Source organism: Rhinolophus sinicus, linkage group LG17 (genome assembly GCF_036562045.2).
Source record: "Rhinolophus sinicus isolate RSC01 linkage group LG17, ASM3656204v1, whole genome shotgun sequence".
Classification (NCBI taxonomy): Eukaryota; Metazoa; Chordata; class Mammalia; order Chiroptera; family Rhinolophidae; genus Rhinolophus; species Rhinolophus sinicus.
In genome coordinates, this window is record NC_133766.1 from 10,643,433 (window position 1) to 10,665,300 (window position 21,868).

General features: G+C 42.1%; 2 protein-coding genes across 2 annotated transcripts in view; both read left to right on the top strand.

Annotated features, from left to right (window-relative positions):
• XPR1 (xenotropic and polytropic retrovirus receptor 1) overlaps window positions 1–8,525 on the top strand; it is a 130,568-nt gene extending 122,043 nt beyond the window's left edge. The window contains exons 14-15 of the mRNA XM_019733509.2: window positions 1,467–1,688; window positions 4,235–8,525. Coding sequence (XP_019589068.1) covers window positions 1,467–1,688; window positions 4,235–4,295 — 283 coding nt within the window. The 3' untranslated portion in view covers window positions 4,296–8,525. The remainder of the gene's footprint in view (window positions 1–1,466; window positions 1,689–4,234) is intronic.
• Window positions 8,526–10,483: 1,958 nt separating this feature from the next.
• The window catches only part of KIAA1614 (KIAA1614 ortholog), a 42,687-nt gene continuing 31,302 nt past the window's right edge, over window positions 10,484–21,868 (top strand). Inside the window, exon 1 of the mRNA XM_074322258.1 lies at window positions 10,484–21,864. The gene's annotated coding sequence lies outside the window, so the exon portion shown is untranslated. The remainder of the gene's footprint in view (window positions 21,865–21,868) is intronic.

Consider the following 21,868-nt stretch of genomic DNA (forward strand, 5'->3'; position numbering starts at 1 on the left):
CTTACTGGTGACAAAGGTTAAGTAACTCATCCAGGATTATTATATCTAGTAAGTTATGGAGCCATGATTCACATTTAGACAGTCTCCCAGAATCTATACTCTTAGATCATACAGCCTCTCTATTTTGTTAAATCCAGAAGTCAGTTCTCTGTACTTACTTTACCTTAGCAAAGCACTTTCTTCACTTGATTTCTCAGAAAATACATTCTTCTGTTTCACTAGTTATTTCTTCTCAACTTCTTTACTGGTTCTTCCTCTTTCCAAATTGTAAATGTTAGAGTGCTTTAGGGTATAATCCGCTGCCCTCATCTGTCCTCTACTTATGTTATTTCTAAGTCCATGACTTGGAAATACTCTTTTTACTGTCTCCAGCCCGAGACTTTCCCTTGAACTGCAAACTCATGTCCATCCTAGTTACTGAATTTTCCCCTTGGCTATCTGATGGCTCTAGCCTAATAGGAACAACCCAGATCTGTAGTAACTGGTGTCATCATTCACTGAGACCAAAAACTGAGACCACTCACATCCCAGTAAGTCTTGTCAGCTCCATCTTCATAAATAAATCCCTAGTCTGTCTGCTTCTCATCACCTCTGTTATCACCACCTTAATCTAAGTCTCCATCATCTCTTTCCTGAACTGCTGCAGCAGCTTCTAATTGGTCTTCTTCCAGCTATTCTTGCCTCCCTCTGAGCTATTCACAGTGAAGCAGATAGAATGATCTTTTTAAAAGGAAATCACATCATTCCCCTACTCAGAACTCTCCTTGTTTTCCATCATACTTGAAATCTAAACACTTTACTATGGCATGTAAGGCCCTCTGTGGATCAGGCCCTTTTCTACGTCACCATCTGTATCTCCTGCCAGTTGAACCTCCCTGTTCCACCCCAGCCCCACTGGCCTTGCTGTTGTTTCAAAGGCCACACCAAAGGCCTTTCCAACTTGAGGCCTTTATACTTGCTATTTCCTCTGCCTAGGATACTTTTCTTCAGGATTTTACATGACTTGCTTCCTTGCATCATTCATGCTTCTGCTAGTTGCCATCTCTTCAGAGATGTCCCCTTGCCCTGCTTTATTTTTTTTTTTTTTGTAGCGCACTTATCCTTAGCTGACTATTTATTATCTGTCTCTGCCACTAGAAATCACTCCCCATAAGGGCAGAGGCTTTATCTGTCTCTCAGTGCCTTTTCCTGTCATACTGTAGACACTCCATAAATATGTGTTTAATAAAATGAAAGAGTGAGTACTCTGAAACTGCCTTCCACCAGTTCCCTTCCCTTTGGCCACTTCGTTCTCGTTCCCCCACACATACCATGCCATCTTTACCTATTTTATTTTAATATTCTAGCCCTTAATTTCTTGTTTTTGTTTCTATGCTTGGAAACTTGACATACTGGAAGGTTTACAGGTTATAGTAGAAAGTTAACATTTTATAAGTAATTTGCCTACTCTTCTCCGTTTTGCTAAGGCGATTTGTGTGGAACTTCTTCCGCCTGGAGAATGAACATCTGAATAACTGTGGTGAATTCCGTGCTGTGCGGGACATCTCTGTGGCGCCTCTGAACGCAGATGATCAGACACTCCTAGAGCAGATGATGGACCAGGATGATGGGGTACGAAACCGCCAGAAGAACCGGCCATGGAAGTACAGCCAGAGCATATCTCTGCGCCGACCTCGCCTCGCTTCTCAGTACGTATGGCGTCCACTTCTGGGAGACATTTAAGCTAAGAAGCTATCAGGTTGAACCAAATGAAATTATTGGCATTCAACCAGTTTTCATCTACCAAAAAAACTGCAGTAACAGTAATTTCATATGATCCAACCTATAGAATGTCTTAATGAGCACATAGAGTAAAAAAAATGGCATTAATACATTAATGCCCACTAATTTGGTGTTAAAAGTACATGGGGGGACAATTATTGGAGAATAATTTATTTGATTCTTCAGTATGTTTTGTCTACAAATAATTTTCAAGTTATAAACCGTAGGAATCCTGGCTCTGTCACTTGCCATCTATGTAACCTTAGCCAAATTACTTAATTGCTCTACATGACCCCTCACCTGCAAATTGGGATTAATATGGTCCCTGCTCAGGGTGGTTAAATGGATTGAATATGTTGTTACATGGGATTTAGACCAGTTTCCTCACAGAAAGGGCTCAGTAAGTGTAAGCTATTTTTATTTTCTTACTAAATACCTACAATAGTATTTTTTATCAATCATTGACTTTGTATGTTCCTAAAAATAACAACAAATGTAGGATATTGTGGCTGCATTTGAAATTTAGAGATAGAAGATATCACAGTGGATTGGAATGAAGGAGGAGACTTAAAGTCAAACATGGACAGTTTTCTTAAGGATAAGGGATTGTTTGAATAGGATAGAGGCACAGTAAAGACATAGGGTGGAAGGGAGGGGCCGCAAGGAAAACCATGTGACTAGAACTATAGTAAGAGCATTTAGCTTAATAGATGAAGTATGATTGTGAAAGGCTGAGAAGTGCAAACTTGGTCTTGTCGGCAGGAGGAGTCACAGAGTTTTTGCTTAGAAGAATAACACGAAAGTATTTTCCTAAGTTTTAATGGCACTGCAGTGTTTGGGGTTTTTTTTGCAGTATTTTTAAGTATGGGACATTGAGGACTTGGATTAGGATACTTATAATAGGACTAAAAAGAATGTAAGGAGACATTTTAAAGGAAGTAAAAAATAGGAAATGGTAATAGTATATAAACCTATAGATATAGGGGAGCAGAGTAGAAATTGCCCACATTTTAGGTAGAATTTGGAGGTTCTCTAAAGAGAAGAATGTGGAGAAGAGAAGAGAACAAGGAACTAAGTCGTAGGGAATAAACAGGCAAGAGAGAAAAAAGGGGGCGTCAGAAAAGGGACGGTCAGGGAGATCAGAAGGAAGAGCTTTAAAACAAAGCACGATACATTAGAGCAAGGAAGCAGAGTTCTGAAGAAGCAGAAGGAGGGGGTGCTGGGGCTGGTGATGTCAGCAAGGTAAGTACCACAAAGGCCTGGAAGACAGTACTGTAGTAGGTGGTTCTCATTGAGCTCCTAAATTTGGACATTAAACCTTGTCAGTTACCAGCAGAGGGCAATCTAAACATACACAATTTCTGCTTCAGAAACAAGGAAGTTCTTTGGCAACAGATTATGTTCAATTTCAGGTGTTCAGTGGAAAAACACTGGGATACTAGATTGCAACCAGAGGAAGATGTTTAGAACAATGGAGCAGGTTCTGTGCAAGGAAAGAGCAGGAAGTCTAAAATCAGATCTGAATTTTAGGACTCACTTTTTGACTCATGCAACCTTGAACACATCCTTAACGTTTTTTGTTGGTTTCCACCTCTGTCAAGTAGGAATAATACCTACTTCAGCCGAATATTTTAACATTATCTAGTCCCATTTTTCATCCAGTAAAGCAATATCTTCTACAGCATCCTGAAGAGATGGTCATCTTATGCCGATTGACAATCATCAGTGATAATGAAGTTTATAACTACATAAGTTTATAATTGTTGTTGGACAGTTATCATGGTAGATAGCTTGTATGGGGCTGAAATGTTTCACTATAACTTCAACCCGTTGATCCTCGTTGGGCTCTCTAATAGTCTCCTCCCTCTTCTGCATCATACTTTGTCAAGTGTTTGAAGACAACTGTCTCTCCTTAGGTCCTATCTTCTGCAAGTTAACTGTCCTTGGTTTTCAATGTGTACCTCAAATGGCAGTATTTCTACAATCCTCATCATAATTCCTTATATTTGTTTAATGCTTTACTGATGCTTTTTACATTCATTTTCTCATTTGATGTCCACATTTTCTCCATGAGGGGAAAGTAGTATTATGTGAACTATGTATTATTATTGGATTATTATTCCTGCTTTACAGAGATGAAAATTGGCACTCAAAGAGGTTAAAGAGATACATCATAAAATCAAAGTCAGTACTCCAACTCATATCTCCTAATTCCAGAATACTCCTCTGTCTGTTGTACGTGACCTGCCATTGTTCTTGTTACCTCCCTCTGGTTACAATCTAGTTTCGTAGTGTTTTCCCAGTAACACCTGAAATTGAATATGGAACTCCAGGAGTAGTCCTCTGGTGCAGTATATAGTGCCTGTTTAGGGTGTATTTTTAATTGTGATAAGATTGGAAATGGACCTGATACTGTGGATGTGTTTGTATTTTAGTAACGGACGAAGTGCTCTTTTCCCCCTATTACCACTAGATCCAAGACTCGTGACACTAAGGTATTGATAGAAGACACAGATGATGAAGCCAACACTTGAATCCTCTGAAGTCTAGATTAACATCCTTGGTTTTCGTACTCTACAATTCTTTCCTCGACCAGCGCAACCTCTAGTATCTTTCCAGCCGAAAACAAGAGAAGACACATAACACATTTTCCGAGCTCTTCCAGATCGGATCCTATGGACTCCAAACAAGCTCACTGTGTTTCTTTTCTTTTATTCTGGTTTAATTTTGATTTTCTATTTTTAAAACAAATATTTACTTCATTTTGCCAATCAGAGGACATTTTAAGGAACAAAAACATAGTATCTTATGGATTGTTTACAATCACAAGGACACAGATACCTATCAGGATGACAAACAGGCATTGCAAGGACCCTCTGATGGGACGGTACTGAGATACTGTGGCTTCCACTGGCCTGATTTTGACTGGTTGAAACCGGATATTGGTTTTTAAATTTTTTGTCAGTCTGTGTGGAGAATTTTTTCCTTTCCTTCATCATACCCAGCGCAAAAGCACTGGCTGCACTTGCAGGGAAAGTGCAACTTAGAGCAGTACCTTCATTCACGAAGCTACTTTTTAATTTGATGTAACTTTTCTTATTTTGGGGAGGGTTGCTGGGTGGGCGGGAAATATGATGTATTTGTTACATATCATTTTCTCATTATTTATGAAACTTAACCATAAAAGAATGATATAACTCCTGTGCAATGAGGTGATACAGTGAAAGAAGACAGGGGAAACTAATGTCGGACAGCGTTTCTGAGAAGTTAGTCCACAATACCTCTTTCATAAGACAACTTGTACCAGTTTGACTTTTCTTTTTAATTTTAAGCCAAAGTTTCATTACTAATTTTTTAAGTTGCTGCTGCTTTAGAATTCTGAGCATGTCTCACTCATAACAAACCATCCATACACCTTCATGGTTTAAATTTGTTTAAGAGGTGTGATACCTTTTTTTTTTTTTTAAGGGACAGGCATGGAATACATTTACCTATATTCCAACCATAACAACTAAAGTTATGCCTTATTAAGCTTCAGCATGTAGGATAATTGAATAGTATAACCTTTACTAACTCTAAATTAGAAGACAAGCCTACTTGAGAGATTCTCTACACCCTCATTGGATAGCTTTTCTTCTGGGCTCACTTAACATTAGCCAGAATTTGATCAAATTAAGTCTGTCTTGGGGAAACCGTATTTTTGAGAGCATAGAACAAATTATCCTTCCTTGTTCACGTTACACAAATAAAACAGACCTTGGCTGCCATTTCTCCCAGCAGTTTTAAAGAACGAACATTGGATGTCATGCCCTCCTGTGATAGGAAACCTGCTTTTAAAATGTTTTGGGACTAAGCTTGGTCATACACAAAAAGTATATTTCTTAGATATTTCAAACTATCATAGTCTGTACACAATGCCCATTTTCACTATTTTGTTTAATTTCTTTCCTGTGTTCATAACTCATCCAGGTAAGCCCAAAAACTGTAAAGGGTTTTACTTCCTTGAATGTGGTTGGCATTAAATTTAGCATTTCATTATCTAACAAAATTAATATAAATACAGGAAAAAGTAAAATATGTTTTAAATCCTCCCTTCCCCCTAGATCCAGATGAAGGTTCCAAAGTCAATCTCAGTGGGTTTGTGAAATTAAATTACTCCTGTCATTTTCAGCTTAATTTTAGACAAAAGAACAAATTAAGTGGAAGGACAGCTATTATTACTTAGTCTTAAAAACATGATTGTTGCTCCTTAATATACCCCTTTTATCATCAGCTCTTCTCCCATGCATTACAAATACTTTACTCATTCGTTATAATTTTAGTAGATTAAAGTTACTCTTATTACCAAAATTCTATCAATTAATTGACAAGTAGTTTCTTTTTATAGGAGTTTCTTCCATCTTTATTCTGACACACTTCCAAAATTTGTTCCATTTGTGAATCAAGATTTTTTTTTTAATTGTACAACTTTGTGGCTTTTATTGCTTTTTTGTGTTTTGCCAAGCATGTTCCTTGTTCCAAAATTGAAGAGGAAAAGCTTAATTACTGGTTTGTTTGCTTGTTTTTTTAGTTTAAGTGAATTGAATCATAATAATCAGTGGTAACAATTTAGTGCCCCTTAATAGATTAAAGGTTGCATTATTTGTACTTGGGATTGTTTTTCTAATTATTGTTTTTGTACTTTAAAACTATGGGAGAAATATCACTGGTCTGTCAAGAAATAGCAGTAATTATTATTGAGTTATATGGAGAAGTCCAGTGGACCAGTCATTTCTTATACAAATAAAATTGGTGATACTAATGTGTATCCAGAACAATTTGAATTATCAATTTCATTTTCTATTAGTAAACCTATATAATGAGACACATAAAATCTTACAGTTGACTTCTGATATTTGAACGCCCCAGTATTTTTACTTCTGTGTGTCCTATGGCCAATTTGGTCTTTCTTCAACTGTTATGATTCTAGGCCCTAATCAGTATTATTGTTTCATAGATAATACAATGTTAGAATGTATTCCTTTCCTGACGTGTTTGTCCTATTAGCATAGTCTATTAGGATGATAGGCTTATGGAACTCATGACAGATGCTTAAATATGTATTTAAATACACACACAACTTTATGTTCCTCCTAAAGCTGTAAAGAGAAAAGAGGGCTTTTCCTCATCAAGAGGAAACAGTTTGGGAGACAGAATGTACATTTAAATTGTTTCCTCCAAAAAGGCAATGAGCATTTTTCTCTCCTAAATTTTATATGTCCTAGAGTTGCGAGTGCTATGTCCTACATAAAATTTTATTGGAGACTCCTGTGCACTGAAACTCTCAATAGAACTCTTAGGAAATGACTATCACAAAGTCATTTGAAAGGAGCAGCAATCTAACCAAAGGTAAAACTTCATCTCATTTTAGGTTTAGAAATTCTGGTTTTATTTGAGAATCACACAATTTAATATATCAATTAAAATACTCCCCAAAGGAATGAAAAGGAAGTATAAATAAAAGAATAAAGTTCATTTTTCACTTTCTGATAGTATGGAAAGCACTAATATGTGATGAGTATAGAGAAACTAGAAGACGAAAGTGGCTTATTTTCTATGCACAAATATGTGCCTATGTTTAAGACTGCCCCTACCATTAAAATTGGATACTTGATCATTGTATGTCAAACAGAAAGACAACAAAATAATTAAAAATTAAGTCATGATTAATTAGGTTATGATGGTCATTTTTAAGATTGGAAAGAAGTTAAAAACCCATTACAACTTTCTTTTCCAGCAGCTACCATTTTTCTCCTTACGAAAGCTGCTTAACTTCAGATTCAGAAGCAATGATGTGAGAGGAGCATGCCAGGCACCTCAGCAGTAACCTATATGGACCCTTAAAGAAGGAAAATGGGGGCCAGCCCCTAGGAGCCAGGACTTCCCAATATTCTCAACATGAGGGTTCTGAGACTTTAACTTGAGATTTTACTAGACATGAAATCCACCATGGTTTGACCGAAGTACTTTCATGATAACTAGAGAAAGCAGTTCATCCTTTCTTAACAGGTAAACTAATGCAAATTAACAATAGAAGAGTGTTATATATTACTGAGTTGTACAGGCATCAGATTAACAAGACATGTAGCCGAAGAGAAGTAAAATAATTGTGGCGGTGCCAGAGAAGAGCAAGAGGATGCTGGACCTTAGCGGCAGAAACAGGGCCCTTAGGAAAGTCTGAGAGCTCCGTAGCACGGAGGTGATGGCTTGCTGTCTCTCCTTTCAGTAGTTATGTTGCTGCCTTTCTTTTTTGTCATTTTTCTCCATTACTTTTCATTATTCAGGAAATAGTTCTTTATGCCCAAATGCAATTTTCTAAATAATGACTAGAAAAATTTCATAGTCTACGGAAAATAATTTAGAAAATAACCCTATCCATGGCATTACTTTATTCAAAAACAGAATTCTCTGAAGTGATAGAACATTTTTTGGTAAATCTATTTCAGATTATTATTGTTTTCTTGAATAGTTTGCACAAAATTTGCCTTTCTCAAAAAATAAATACTTCTTGCTATATAACATTTAAAATTTTAAAATTAAGATAGCTTCTCAGATTTGAAAACAATAATGTTGAATCTATGGCTTTGTCAACCACAAAATCACCATACTTTTCTCAAATCTAATAAAAAAGCCAGTGTCACTACAGGTAAGATCTGTAGACACTAGGTTAAGGCAATAAAAGTTCTGGTAGAACTTTGGAAAAAATTAGGTAAAAAAAAAATAAATCAAATTTATCAGCTTAGTTCATTTCCTTTTCATGATGGATCTAAATTTTATATCTTGCGATGCTTAGCTGAAACAAGGAGAGTTAAAGTCAGATTTTATAAATTAAACATACCTTTCTGCATTTGAGGTATCAGTCTTGATAGTAAATTTAAAAACTAACTTTCTGCGTCGAATTTCAATCTATACAACGTCAGTGCACAGTGGTAATGTGGGATAGTTGGTTATATTGGAGCATAAGAAACTTGTGCTGGTCCGTGCTACAATCCAGTAATTTAACCAGCATTAAACCACACTTCACTCACCAAACATGAAGAAGTAAAAACATCTAATTAGATTTGGAAGAGGTTAATTTAAGTGATATGAGAAGTTTGCCTGGGAATGGAGAGGAACCTGCTGATTGCTATGGCTCATAACGCCTTTCTTGTATGAATTGGCAGAACTCTGATACTGAGTTGCCCCTTAAAAACAACCTTCCAGAATGTATTTGCTTACGGTGGAAGAAGTGAGAGGGACAAGATGAGAGTTTCCCCTGACATGAAGAGAATCATTACACTAATTTTCATCTAAGGTATGTTTCCTTATAGCAGACCTTTGGTTTATTTTATTATTAAATCACAGCCACCTTCAGTTTTTCTATGGTGCCAGCCCCTAAGGAGGACAATCAAATAACCAGTTGTTTGCCTTGGAGTCAGTGTGTCTGCTATTTACACAGTCTCATATGCCTTCAAATTAGTTGCTTGATTAAACCTCCACCTTACCTTAGTTATTTTTATGCTCTTTCCTCTGTACCACCATCAGTCAGAGGGAAGACTTTCCACCAGAAAGATGTGGACTTCTAAGAAAGAGCAAGGATTCCTTCTCACTATCCCTTGATCGTAATCTCTGAAGTTCCTACTCACACTTCCTGATTGTCCTATTTGCAACACCAGCATGGTGGGAATAGGCTGAAAGATTGCGGGGAATCCCAAAAGAGGAATCCATCATGACATTGTTATTCTTTTGAACTGTAAAGTAAAGCTGTGAGCCACTCATGTCTGCAAAAAGAGCAGAACTCTTTAAGCTCTGTCACATTGTGAAGATTAATTTCTTGCTATTTTCCAGAGTAGCACAGAAGCTTGTATCAATGAAGAATATGTAGGAGGGGAATAGGGTGTAAAATGTATGTTTTCAAACCCTCTCCCTCAGTTCCTTCACCCCCTACCACATTGTGTTGGCCAAATGATGCTATTCTATGAAACCCTGAGCTATAGTTGTCAGAAGTAACTATGGAATGTGATTAGTCCTCTGTGGGTGCTTTTTTCCCTCTTTTTCCACCCTTGCTTCCTTACTCTCTCCACTCTGGTAAATGGAAAAGGTGACGTCAAAAAAATGATGCTTGCTTGGACTCATGTTGTATCTGTGACTATGCTGTTAGCTGTCTCCTTTTTCCTTCTTATATGGGTAGAATTCTTATGAAATGTGGAGTTCCCTTCTTGATAAGTAGGTTAAATGCACAATGTGGTACTGTTTTATAGTTTCTAGATGGTTGTATAAAGCAAAAAGTTAATGTGGTTATGTGTTTTTAAAAGAAAATAAGTGATTGGTTACAAAACTCTGTCCTTTTTTCATTATTACAAGCTCTCTCTCTCTTTTCCAACAGCTTGCTGACTCCTTTGTCACTGGCGAATGGTTTGTGTGATTGTGTTTTTCTCTCTGGGTTTCTTGGATTCCTGAACATGACTCTTCTTAGGACTAACTTGTATAAGGGTTTAGGGCAAACAAATCAAGGGTGAAAATTTTTTTAACTCTTTCACTAAATTAAATAATAATCTCCAATGGCCTTTTTTCTTTAGGTAATATATGAAGTATGGTTCTAAAGCAGTGGGATTGATGCAGCAAGTCATTTTTTGTTTTTGTTTTACTCACACAAAGAAATTTCAAGTGCTAGGTGAAATAATATATTCAGTTATATTTTGGAGAGCTGGAACCGGTTATCACTACGTATCCGTGCCCTCCCTGTGTGGGAACACTGAACTCGATGAAGAATTCCTAATTAGTTACCACTCCTTACATCTGTCTGTCTAGGAAAAAAATCATAAAACTAACTGAACCTAGGATGAATATACTTAAAATGCAAAGACACAAGATATTTGATTGACCAAAGCACAGAAGCCTTTTTATTTTAATACCACAAGCTTTATTGCTATATTTCTGTATAGACTATACCAGAATATAATGTGGAGTTTACAGATTAAATTCAAGATAAGTTGTGAATACATATGCATCACAAGATACTCAGTACCCCTTCCTATAATCTGATGATAATACATGCTCAGCGTTTGTATGACTATAGTATTTTACACTTTCCAAATATGTAGCGTCTCAGATACGTGGGTTAACAAGTCATTTCAATCTGTAAGTGACTAGACAAAAATCTAGACCAGCTGAGTGTACAATCCCAAATGATTCGCTCTGTTTATCCTTTTTAGACACGTTCAGAATCTTGGGCTGTTTTTAGTGACCTATGTCTTTATATGGACGATTTTGATGAGATCTTTTTTCTAAGTCTATGAGAACAATAATGACCAATTTTATACTTTCTGATTCACTTCTTTTTCTAGTTTCCCACATCTTCCTAAGGGAATTAAGGAGTTCTGAAGTTTTAAAAATTGATTTAGTATGTATTTATTGAGTTCCTATCATTATAGGTTTATGAAGACAATCAGGGAGAGGTGATAAAATCATTTCTAAACTACTTATCTAAAACCACGGCCTAAACCGACAGACTGTCTTTTTACTCGGTATCCACCCCAGGGTAAGCTGAATTTTCTGTCTCAAGGTAGCGATTCCTCTTTGCCTCTTCCCAGGCGGACATTATTCTTTTATAAATCCTTTTAAAAATAAAAGTATTAGAGTTGTGAAGATTTATTTCTTCAGAACTTTCTATTGCCAAAAAACTGTCTTTATGCTCCATTTTATAATTCACTTACTTAGGCATGTCTTACCTGAATGGATGTACTTTTTTAACAACTGGGGACAGCCTCCCACACAGGAGACACTATATAATTAAGTAACACATGAGCATCAAAGTTCAACCAATGTTTACCTTTATAAAATGAAGTTTCCCCCCAAATATTAATGCATTTTATATTGACTGCATAGCTGAATGAGAATGAGGATGATAACAGCATTCCGCCTTGCTCCAACTGGGGCAGCCCTATGGCTTCTTTTCTATATGAGTGAATAGAGTAACCAAAGTTAACGTATGATTTTTGGCAGTAGATTTGCTATGCTATTCTACTTCCTCATGGTAAGTTTGTAGGAGATAACCAAGTAACTCTAGAAATAGGTAACAAGAGAATCCAGGAGAAGCGTATTAATAATATTAACTCCCAAATCTTTTGTTTGCCACTTCACTAAATTTAAAAATTATTATATATTATGTGGTTGAAGTAAACAGAAATTTGCTTATTTATGTTTTCTTAAACTCTGCCTTCTGACTAGATGAGCCAGTAAACTTAAAAACTTTAGTTAATCCGGGCTTCTGTAGCCCTTCGATGAGGAAGTATCAAAGATAGTTCAGAAACATCGGTTCACCAAAGATTATTCCTGTAACTGGGATTTAGAAATTTTTTTTCCCCCACTTCCATAGATTCTTTAGAAAACTTGAAAACCTCCCTGGCAGCCTTAGTCAATAGACTTACTGGGTAGGTTGTGGGCCCTGCTGCCAGCTATTGTGTCCATGAGGTCCTACCCTGGTTTCCTTCTGTGGCAATACCCAGTCTTGACTGGGCTGGAACTCTAATAGTAATACAATTCAAGGGAGAAAAGACACTTTTTCCCCAAATGTGCTATTTACCAAAATGTTTTAAACACCTAGTGAATGGTAGGGGCTTAATAAATATTTGTTAAGCTGAAAGGTAACTTCTAGAGCCTATCAGTAGATGAGCTGCCGAGTAAAACTTAGGAGGTAATTGGCTTTTTTGGTTGACTGGTAGAGGCTGTGCCTCTTAAGAATACTTGCTCGCTGGCAAACTGGCCAGTCTCCTCACTTTGATCCCTGTGTGAAAACTTGATTCTGATGCCCCCTCGCGATAATTAGTTGATGCTTCTTCATCTGTGGACTTTCTGTTCCCTCCCACAGAGAACAGACGTGGTCCCTCCAGGGCCAAGGAGTCACTGCTGATTCTCGTTGCCGACCACAGGGCAGGCACAGCGCACCTCCACGTGCATATGTAGTGAGAGAAGTAACTCCCTGGTCACTGCAGTCATCACTGAACCTGGGGTTAGCACTCGGTTCTGACTGGCTCTACGGTCCACATTCTCGCTCCTTAAACAAGAAAAAACGGCAGGAAAAATAGGTTTTTAACCTGCTTAGCAATCATCTAGGAGGTGACTTGTGAATCATTGCTTCTTCTGAAAGCTATGCTTGGTCAAGATCAGAATATAACCATTTTAAAGAATCAAAAATACTATCCTCCCTCCCACAAAACAAACACACCCACACACACAAATTGTAGGTTGCTCAGTAGGCTGAGTCCCACTGATTGCTGCTTTCTGGGAATTTTGGCCTCTGCCCCCTAGGGAAGACAGCGCTTAGGACTTTTTTCTTAAACTAATAAATTAGCTCCCTAATTGACTGCTTTTCACAGGAGTCCTCTCCCTTGAGCCGTCCACCTCCCTCCCTTCCTGCCAGTTGTTAAAATCTTCACTGGTGGTGAATTGGAATGGTGTACTGGAGGGAGGCGTGCACTTGAAATGTATCAGGCATTTGATGTAAAGAGGAGACAGGCGCTATAGAGCAATGAGATTGGATGGCTATTGCTAAGTGCCATTGATGCCTACAGAGGGACAATGAACAGCTGAGGGCAAGTACCAGGCAATTGCAAGCCAGATATGGAACCAGAGGGCCTCTGGCTGCATGCAAAGAAGCTCGCATCTGCAGTGGGAGGGAAGGGAAAGTGAGGACCAAGCCCAGGACTCGAATAGAGCAGAACTTCAAAGGTAGTTAAATACCCAACCAGGGCAGATCTGTTATGCAGGGTCAGGGCCCTGATTGGGAAAACCTGACACATCAGGTGCAACATCTGGTCAGGGTCCTCCCCCCAAAGATTTTGACTCCCCATCCCTATTCCATCCATGATGGGAGAGATGAAAGAGGCCTCTCATGTGCCAGACAAGATGTGCTCAGGGTCCCTCTGACTCAGCCGGGTCCATGCTGGCCCTGCTAAGGGAGGATAGGGACTGTGCATCCAGGCAGCATGTGCTGATGGGACCGGGAGCGATCCCTGATGGTGATCGCAGAAAGGGGCCAGATTACAAGAGTGAATAGAAAAGAATCTTGGACAAGATACGAATTGTACACTTGAAACCTGTATTTTATTAACTAATGTCACCCCAATAAAAGTAAAAAAAAAAATTTTTGTCTTAGATGCTCCATACTGAAGAATTAGAAAAAGGTAACCCCTTTTTGGTGACTTGTAGGGTTCTACCAACCATGATTTTCACCACTGCTCTCTTGGGGGCAGAGACAAGTTTCCTGGACCCAGCCCCCAAGGCTGCTACAAAATAGAGCTGGACATTGGGGGAGAGCCCAAGGGGAGAAAGGGGAGTAGGAAACTAGAGAGATGATTCTGGGTGAACAGCATATTAAAGGATAAACAGCCATGAACCACACAGAGTACCTTTCAAGACATGGCTGCTTATGAAAGGGTGACGTGGGGCCCAGTGGGGCAGGACTTTGCACATATAAAATCAGAGCTTTTAAGTGCTTGACAACCCTCAGACACTGGCACTCCTAGAAGGCTTTCTAAGAAGTTGTAAGAACCCACTTTGGCCTGATACCTGGCCGCCTGGGGACTCTGAGCTCTCTGCTCTCCTCAGCTCAGTAAAGGTGGCACTCCAAACCCTGTCTCAGCCAGCTATGCTCTGAAAAAGGCCACTGTGTCACAGCTGCTTCACTATTAAACACACTCTGGTGCATACAACCCCAGATGTCCCCCAGGGGCTCCTTGGGGTAGCATCTTCCCTTTGAACACCTAACCTCTCCCAGATCCCATCCACCCCTTCACTCTCCACCATCATTCTGGACCCAACCTCTTGAGTAAGTAGCTTCTCACCTTTTCATTAATAGCTGATCCTTTTATTACTTCCAAGGACTCTAAGTTTGTAAAGATTTTGTCCAACAAACCAACCACATTTATTGCATAATAATCCTTGTCCCCATGACAACCGATACTGTCATACTGAGTTGATACAGTACCAGTCAAAAGCAAAGACACTTCTGATGGTAAATGTATAATTTCCATTAGACTTCTTTAAATATTGGAAATAGCTATGCTCTCCTCCCCACGAGGTGTCTGGGAACCCCAGGTTGGGAAACTTCTGTTCTGAGGGCTAATGTTGAGTGAGTGCCAACAGTCTCTCTAGTTCTCCCTTTTCACAGGTGGGCAAACTGTGGCTGTTAGTTTTAAGGTGAATAGGCTGAATCAAATTGACAATTAGTGGAAATTGAGATTTTTTTTTTTAGAAGTCTCCCCCTTTTTGGTCTCTAACTCCTCATAGTACTAGACTTCCTAAAAAGTAAAAGAAAGCTGGGATGGGCCACTTGCACTCGAGGGAGACTCTTCTGCTTGCAGTCTGGCCCTTTCTGTGGAACCTTGGAATTTGGTATACAGCAGGCAGCTACTGTACTAGGTGGAGAGGCTTAGACTATCTCAGCAGGAAGGAGAGGGTATCTGGATCAGGTTGTCCCAAAGTGTATTCCAGAGGAGATTTATTGCTACTTTGAGGGAAATGGCTTCTGTGGTCAATTACTTTTGAGAAACGCAGGGTTAAACAAAGGTATAAAGGTGTAGTTTTGTTTTCACTTCAGGATTTTCCTGAGCCTTTGAGACTCAACTTTGAGCCTAATGACCTGCCAGGAGGATGAGATGGCACATATTATGTACCCAAACTTACTGGACCTGAATTCTCTTTTTCAAAAGAGACCTATTAATACCTCATGGGACCCTGGGGTTCTGAGGAATTCCGTTTGGGGCCTTAGTCCAGTCCACCATTTGTAGGTGAGGAAACTGAAGTCCACTGAGTGCCCGGGCTTGGTCCCACACAGAGATATGGCCTAGCCAGAGCCGAGTCCAGTCTCCAGAGTCTAAGCCTGGACTTTTCAAATTCAAGTCTTTCCCTCCATACCTCACCCACCACATATCTTAAATTAACCCAAGAAAACTTTCCAATGGACCACAGAAGTGGAGGGAATTCTGCTCAGAGAGAGGCTGCTTCTGAGGCTTTTTTGTGTCCTCAGCAAAACCTCCAGGCTGGTGGGGACAGGCGGGAGTGGGGACACAGGAAGCCCCACAGGACAAGGCATTGCACAGTCGGGGGGCTAGAGAGGGCCCCAGCTCCTGGAGGCCCCAGGTAATGGTTGACCTGAGGAGGTAATGGTAGATCAGCAGGAAAGCCCTGAGGGCAGCTTCCACAGTGGCAAAAGCAGGTTCACCGGGCCCTGCAGACTGGCCTCTTCCGGTGGGTGCCCTGTAAGCCCACATCTTGTGGCCTGGGCCGGTTGGAGACATTTGGTCTGCAGCTGCTGGTAAGGGCTCTCAGGTACTGTCCCCACTGTGATGGGGACGATGTCTCCAGGAGGGAGAGAGGATTTGACTGCTCTTTCAGAGCTTGTCGAGAAGCATCCTCAGCCAAAAGTGAGGGGTCAGCAGGGCTCCATGCTGACTTCCCCATTTGCTTGAGGCCGTGTTCAAGGGGCTGCCAACAGCAAGATAAATAGGCACTTGGCTCCCTTCCCAGAGTGGCCTCAGACACCCAGTCTGCAGGAAGGACACAAAAAAGACAAAAATGAAGAGCTGGGGCTTTCCAGTGTCATAGTGCTACCTTCCACACAGCCAAGATGTACTGTCTTTCCCCTCTGTCCAAAGCAGCTTCTGAAACTCCGAGGAGACCCTCCCCCACCCAACGCTGAGCCACTCTGCTTGGCCAGGTCAGACCTCCACTGGCACAGCCAGACCTTCTTCCCTCCCCGCCTACCCCCAAAATGTGGGAGGGACACAGTAAGCAGCTGTCTTCCATGCCCCAGGTGACCAGCCCCAGCACAAGCCTTGTTTCCCTTTGGGCATTAGCGGGGTTGAGGGGCTCTGATTGGAGAGGGAAGCATTCTTGGGGGGCACCCATCTGAGAGCTGTGGTCTGGTGGGGCCGTGTATGTGACTCTCTGAAAGGCTAGTCTCTGCTATAATTCAGACAGCAGGTTGGCAGGCCTGGAGAGGGGCTGGGGCTGGGTTACTCACCAGCCTTTTAACTGTGGGCACATTTCCTAGGCGTCCTTGAGTCTTAGCTCCTTCCTCTGTGAAATTCGAACTGGAGGGTTGTTGGGGAGTGTTGAGGAGTATGAGGTGCTGCTCTAGGACAGTGTGAGACGAGTGTGTAACCCCAGTCCCTGTGGAAGGGGGAGGCGAGCGCTGTGGGGAAGGACGTACACAGCCCCGCTCCCAGCGTCAGCCTGAGTGAAGCTCCTTAGGGAGCTCCTTCCGTAAGTGAAACAGATCCACGGTCCTCATTACCCTTCTCGCACTTGATCAAGCTCGTACACAGACCTGAGCTTGACCCTCATCCAAATTAACTACTAAACAAGCATATCATCTACAAAGTATTATGCCTTTATACTCCTTTAAAATAATTATGCATTATAATCATACTCCTTTTTAATAATTATACGTTGCAGAACTTATAGATCATTGTTAAATGACTGTGGTTACACAGAGCATTCTTGTTCAGTCTCTAATTTTGAAAGGACCACCCTGGGGTTTCACCATTTTGTAATATGTTAGCTGTTAGATGTTGGATTTGAGAGAGAGATTTTTATCATGTTAAGGAAGGCTCTACTTCTAGGTACATTGTTAAATTTTGTCAAATACCTTTTCAGCTTCCATTGAAATAATTGTAATTTTTAATTGAACTGTTGGTGTGAGGATTATACTAATATATTTTTTCATAGTCTCTCATATGTCTTAAGCAAATCATTAATATAATACCAAGTACTTTCTGTCTTTTCTCAAAATGAAAAATGGTCACAAAGGTGACTTTAGGTCTCAGTCATCCTCCAAGAATTTTCTCCCTGAATCTGCTCTTATTTCATAGATGAGACAATCGACTTGGGCCACGATGACAGGTTGTTGGCAGGTTCAAGGCAGGCTGTCCTCATCCCGGCGACGGCCTCCACGGAGCAGGCCTGGTCGAGTAGGAGGGAGAGTAGGAAAATATTTTCCTAATCTCAGCCATTTCTCCATGATTAGGATTATGAACTGAAAGCCTACAGTTTGTACTCGGGCATGGGAACACATGTCTAGCAGAGTCAGGGTGGATACAGGGTGAGTGGGCATCAAAGGCAGTGAAGTTGGGATCCATATCTCTGGGGAAGGTCCCTGCCTGCCAGGGGAGGGGAACGTGGTGCAGGCTGACCCTGACCTTGACCAGGTAAGAACCACACTTCTGTTTTCATTGGAACTTACTCAGTTCAGCAAGTGTGGCATAGGAGAGCACAGCGTACGTGAGTGTGTGTGTGTGTGTGTGTGTGTGTGTGTTGGAGTACACAGAGAAGCATAACAAGGAAGTAAGGTGGCTGCTCTCTGGAGATGCCCAGTTGTCATGTTGCCCAGCTGTCTGTATCTCTGAGATCCTCTCCCAGCCTGCTTTCCATGCTTCTCTCTCATCTTCTCTCCCCGTCCCCATCCACTTCCTCTTCTGGCAGCTATTTTACCTTCGCCAGGCTCACTCATAATTGAAGTATAAGGCCCACCCCACTATCTGTGATCAATGGCCATTTTGGAAAGAGGGACGAAGGGCAGAGGCAAAAGGGCCTGAGCATCAGGTGTAATTGGGCGTCAGTCAGGGAGCCTGGGTGCTGTCCTGGCCTTGCTATGACTGACTTTCTCACAGGCCCTGGGGCAGGCCTGGCCACACTGATAGAATGAAGCAAATCCTTTAGAAGTGACCTCGATCCTCTTAGGCATCCTCACCTGAGATGGATTTTTTTTCCCCCTTAACTTTAGCATCTGGCATTTAGTCAATACCTATTATGTGGTGGGCACATGTTAGGGGCCAGGAACAAAGCTATGGATCAGGACACGCTCCGTGAAGTGTCACATGTTGACGGCCCAATGCGGTAGGCTCTGGCCCAGGTCAGGAGGACTGTGGAGGGTACTGGGGAAGGCTTCCCTGAGGAGGTGACATCTGAGCTGAGTGTGGACTGGCTAGTAGAAGCCAACCAAATTGGTATGTGTGTGTGGAATGAAGCAGGAGGGAAAGCCTGAGCAAAGACAAGGAGACGTGAAGCAGTGGAGAGTCGAGGGAACTAGAAACAATTCAACATACGGTGGGCATGCAGGACAGGCTGTTTGGGTGGTGAGAGCTGAGGCAGAAGGGACCATGTGCCGTACAAAGGAGTTTGAGTTGTAATCCCAGGACTTGTGCTTCTCAAAACTGAGTGGGCCTCAAAATCACTAGGGAGGTTTATTAGAAAGCAGACTCCTGGGCCTTTCTCCAGTCTAAGGAATCAGAACCTCCGTGGGTCCAGAGTCCGCCTTGTACCAGCGTCCCAGGGCCTCTCTAGAGGCACAGGTCAGACCAGCCCTCGCGAAGTTGTGGGAGGGCTCTGAGCAGGGGAGAGGTGGTGCCCGGGTGGCAGTCCCAGCACTCTCTGGGGCCTCTGCTGCAAAGGAATGACGAGGCCTGAGTGAAGGGCAGAGAGCAGTGTCCCCACCGGCTGCTCCTCAGACCCTGTGCCCCATGAGCAGCCGAGCAGCCAGAAAATGTGGGTTTCCCACTGGACAGGCAGAGGCATGGCAGAGGTGTCCCTCCTACCCCATCCTCCCAAACCTGGCTCTGACGTGTGACCTCCAAGGACTGTTTCTCACCTATCCCTTCATCCTAAGTGAAACCTGATTTCCACATCCTACACGGCTACTTATTCAAGCTGAGTGTTCAGAGCGCTTTGTGGGAAGGTGGAGAGGTGGAGTGAGGCTTGTGTTTTCATCCAGGCTAAGTGGAAGGAGGATTCCTGGGGTGCTGAGTTTCCCTGGTTGTTCAAAGGAAGAAGAGGGCTATGTGATTGCTGCTTACCATGTATTTGTGTTCCTCCTCGATTTCTCTACAAAAGACGGCTATGAAATGAAAGGGTGTGATATGTAAGGACAGAAGGTAGTTCCCCAGCCCAGAAACATGCCATGCTTGAGGGTAGACAACCTTCTAGGGACTTCCTCTCCACAGGATAGAGTCCAAGTTTTTCACCCGGACCCCAACAGGCCCTCAGCCAGGCCACAGTACCCTGCTCTGCAGCCTCAACCCTCCCCTTGCTTTTCCCACTTTAATTTTTTACACTTAGTAACACTGAAACCAGGCAGTTTCACACCTGGATGCCTGTGTTTATGCTAATCTCTCTGTCTGAAATGCCTTCTGCTACCCTTCCCCTTTGGCTAATTCCTACTCAGTCTCCAAGACCCAGCTCTCGGTGGTGATGATACGCCCTCCCACCCAGCACATACTTCAACCTAGCTGCTCCTGTGAGCTGACCAAAGCCACCACCTTATGCCCACCTCACTGGGAGCACTTATAGATAATAGGAAGCTTATGTGCCCGCCCCTCCCTGCCCCTTCTTGACCAGCAGTTCCTCAAGGACAGGCTCTGTGGTATTACATTTTGTCTCCCCAGTGCCTGGCACATAGAGGAGCTCAGCAGCTATTTGCTGAACCCAACAGAATTCAGATGAACAAGAAGTGCCCTCAGATGTGTGAACGTCCTGATAATGTTAACAGCAGTCTGAGAATTTGCTTCTTGGTGTTTGTAGGACAGGTGGTATGTTAAAGCCTCTGTATAGATGTGACACTACATCCTCCTAAATTAAGTGTAAAATAACAAATTTAATGAGTAAACTGAAGATGATTATTTGTGTCTCAAAAGGTTGGGGGGCAGGTTTCTTTTAAACATTAAGCCTTTGCTGGAACTTTCAGAAACTTGCCTTACAGATCATTAACTTCTGGGGGAAGGGTGGGGGCAGGAGTTACGGAAAAGCTGCCTCTAAAAGTCTGAGTCCTGAGATGCCTCTGAAAGGAGGACGCGAGGCAGGAGTTCTGGGGGCCAGATAGGTCTGGGTCCAGATTCTGGCCCTACTAGCTGGGTGGCCCCAGGCAAGTCCCTTAACCTCTCTGTGCCCCAAGTTCCTTATCCCTAAAGTGGGGGAACACTATACCTACTGTACAGGGCTCTTGTAAAGCTCTGAAAGAGCCTGCGTGGAGTACCTTAGCTCACAGGCAGGCCCTGATAACTGTAATAGTGTTGTTATTAAGTTTGATGTTACACATGGAGGAGAGGACCGATTTTACCTTGGATGGCAGGAATAAGGAAGGCAGAAAGGGCTGACTCGTATTTTGACTATCACAGCACTTCACAATTTTTTTTTTTTAACTAAAGCTTTTCGTGTTGAATGGCAGAATACTGGCACATGTGAAGTGGAGTTGATATGAGGGTCTTGGACTCCAGAAGGCCTGCACTTACTAGCTCTGTGACCTTGGGCAGATCACCTCAGTTTACTCATCTGTAGAAAGGAGTCAATAAACAGTATCCATCTCTTAAGGTTGCCATAGGAGATAAGAGATGCAATGTGCTTAGCCCAATGTGGGTGCATAGTATGTCCTCATAAACGGTACGTGACTCTTTTACGAAGTGACCAGTACAAGTAAATAGTGCTAAGTGCCCTATTGGAGCAACCACTTGCTCTGGGAATATGCAGGGGGGAGGGGATGAACTGCAAGACTCTGGAGACCACCTGTCATGAGAGCTGTGGGACCTTGGCCCTGTTCTCTAACAGAGGGTTTGCCCTACATAATCTGTCAGGTTCCTAAATTAACCCAAGGCCAATCTACCACATCTCCCCAAACAGTTGCTCTCAGACCTGGGTGCTTTGGCCCTGCCCCGATGTGGGACGTTTTGCAGGGGAGCTCCTACTCAGGAGGCAGGCCTTCTCTGGAAATGTCCTTGGCCTCCGCTCCGACGCTCTTCGCTCATTGCGTGGTCCTCACTGTTGCTGTGCCTGTCATCTAGACTGTGACTGTCGTGCACAAGTGCCAGTAGGAGAGCAGAAGCTTGCTGGCGACAGGAGAGAGGGATGAGCACTTTCCTTTTGTAGAGATTTCTGCAGTCTCCTGGGTCCTCATTCTCTCGTTTCCCATCCTTTGTGGGAAAATAGGTTTGGAAATAGGTGAGGCTTTGGCACCTCCCTCTGAGTGGAAAGAGAAAGCTCCACTGGTGTGGGCCACAGCTGCGAGAGACTCGCTCTGCTGCTCCTTCCTCCCAGGTCT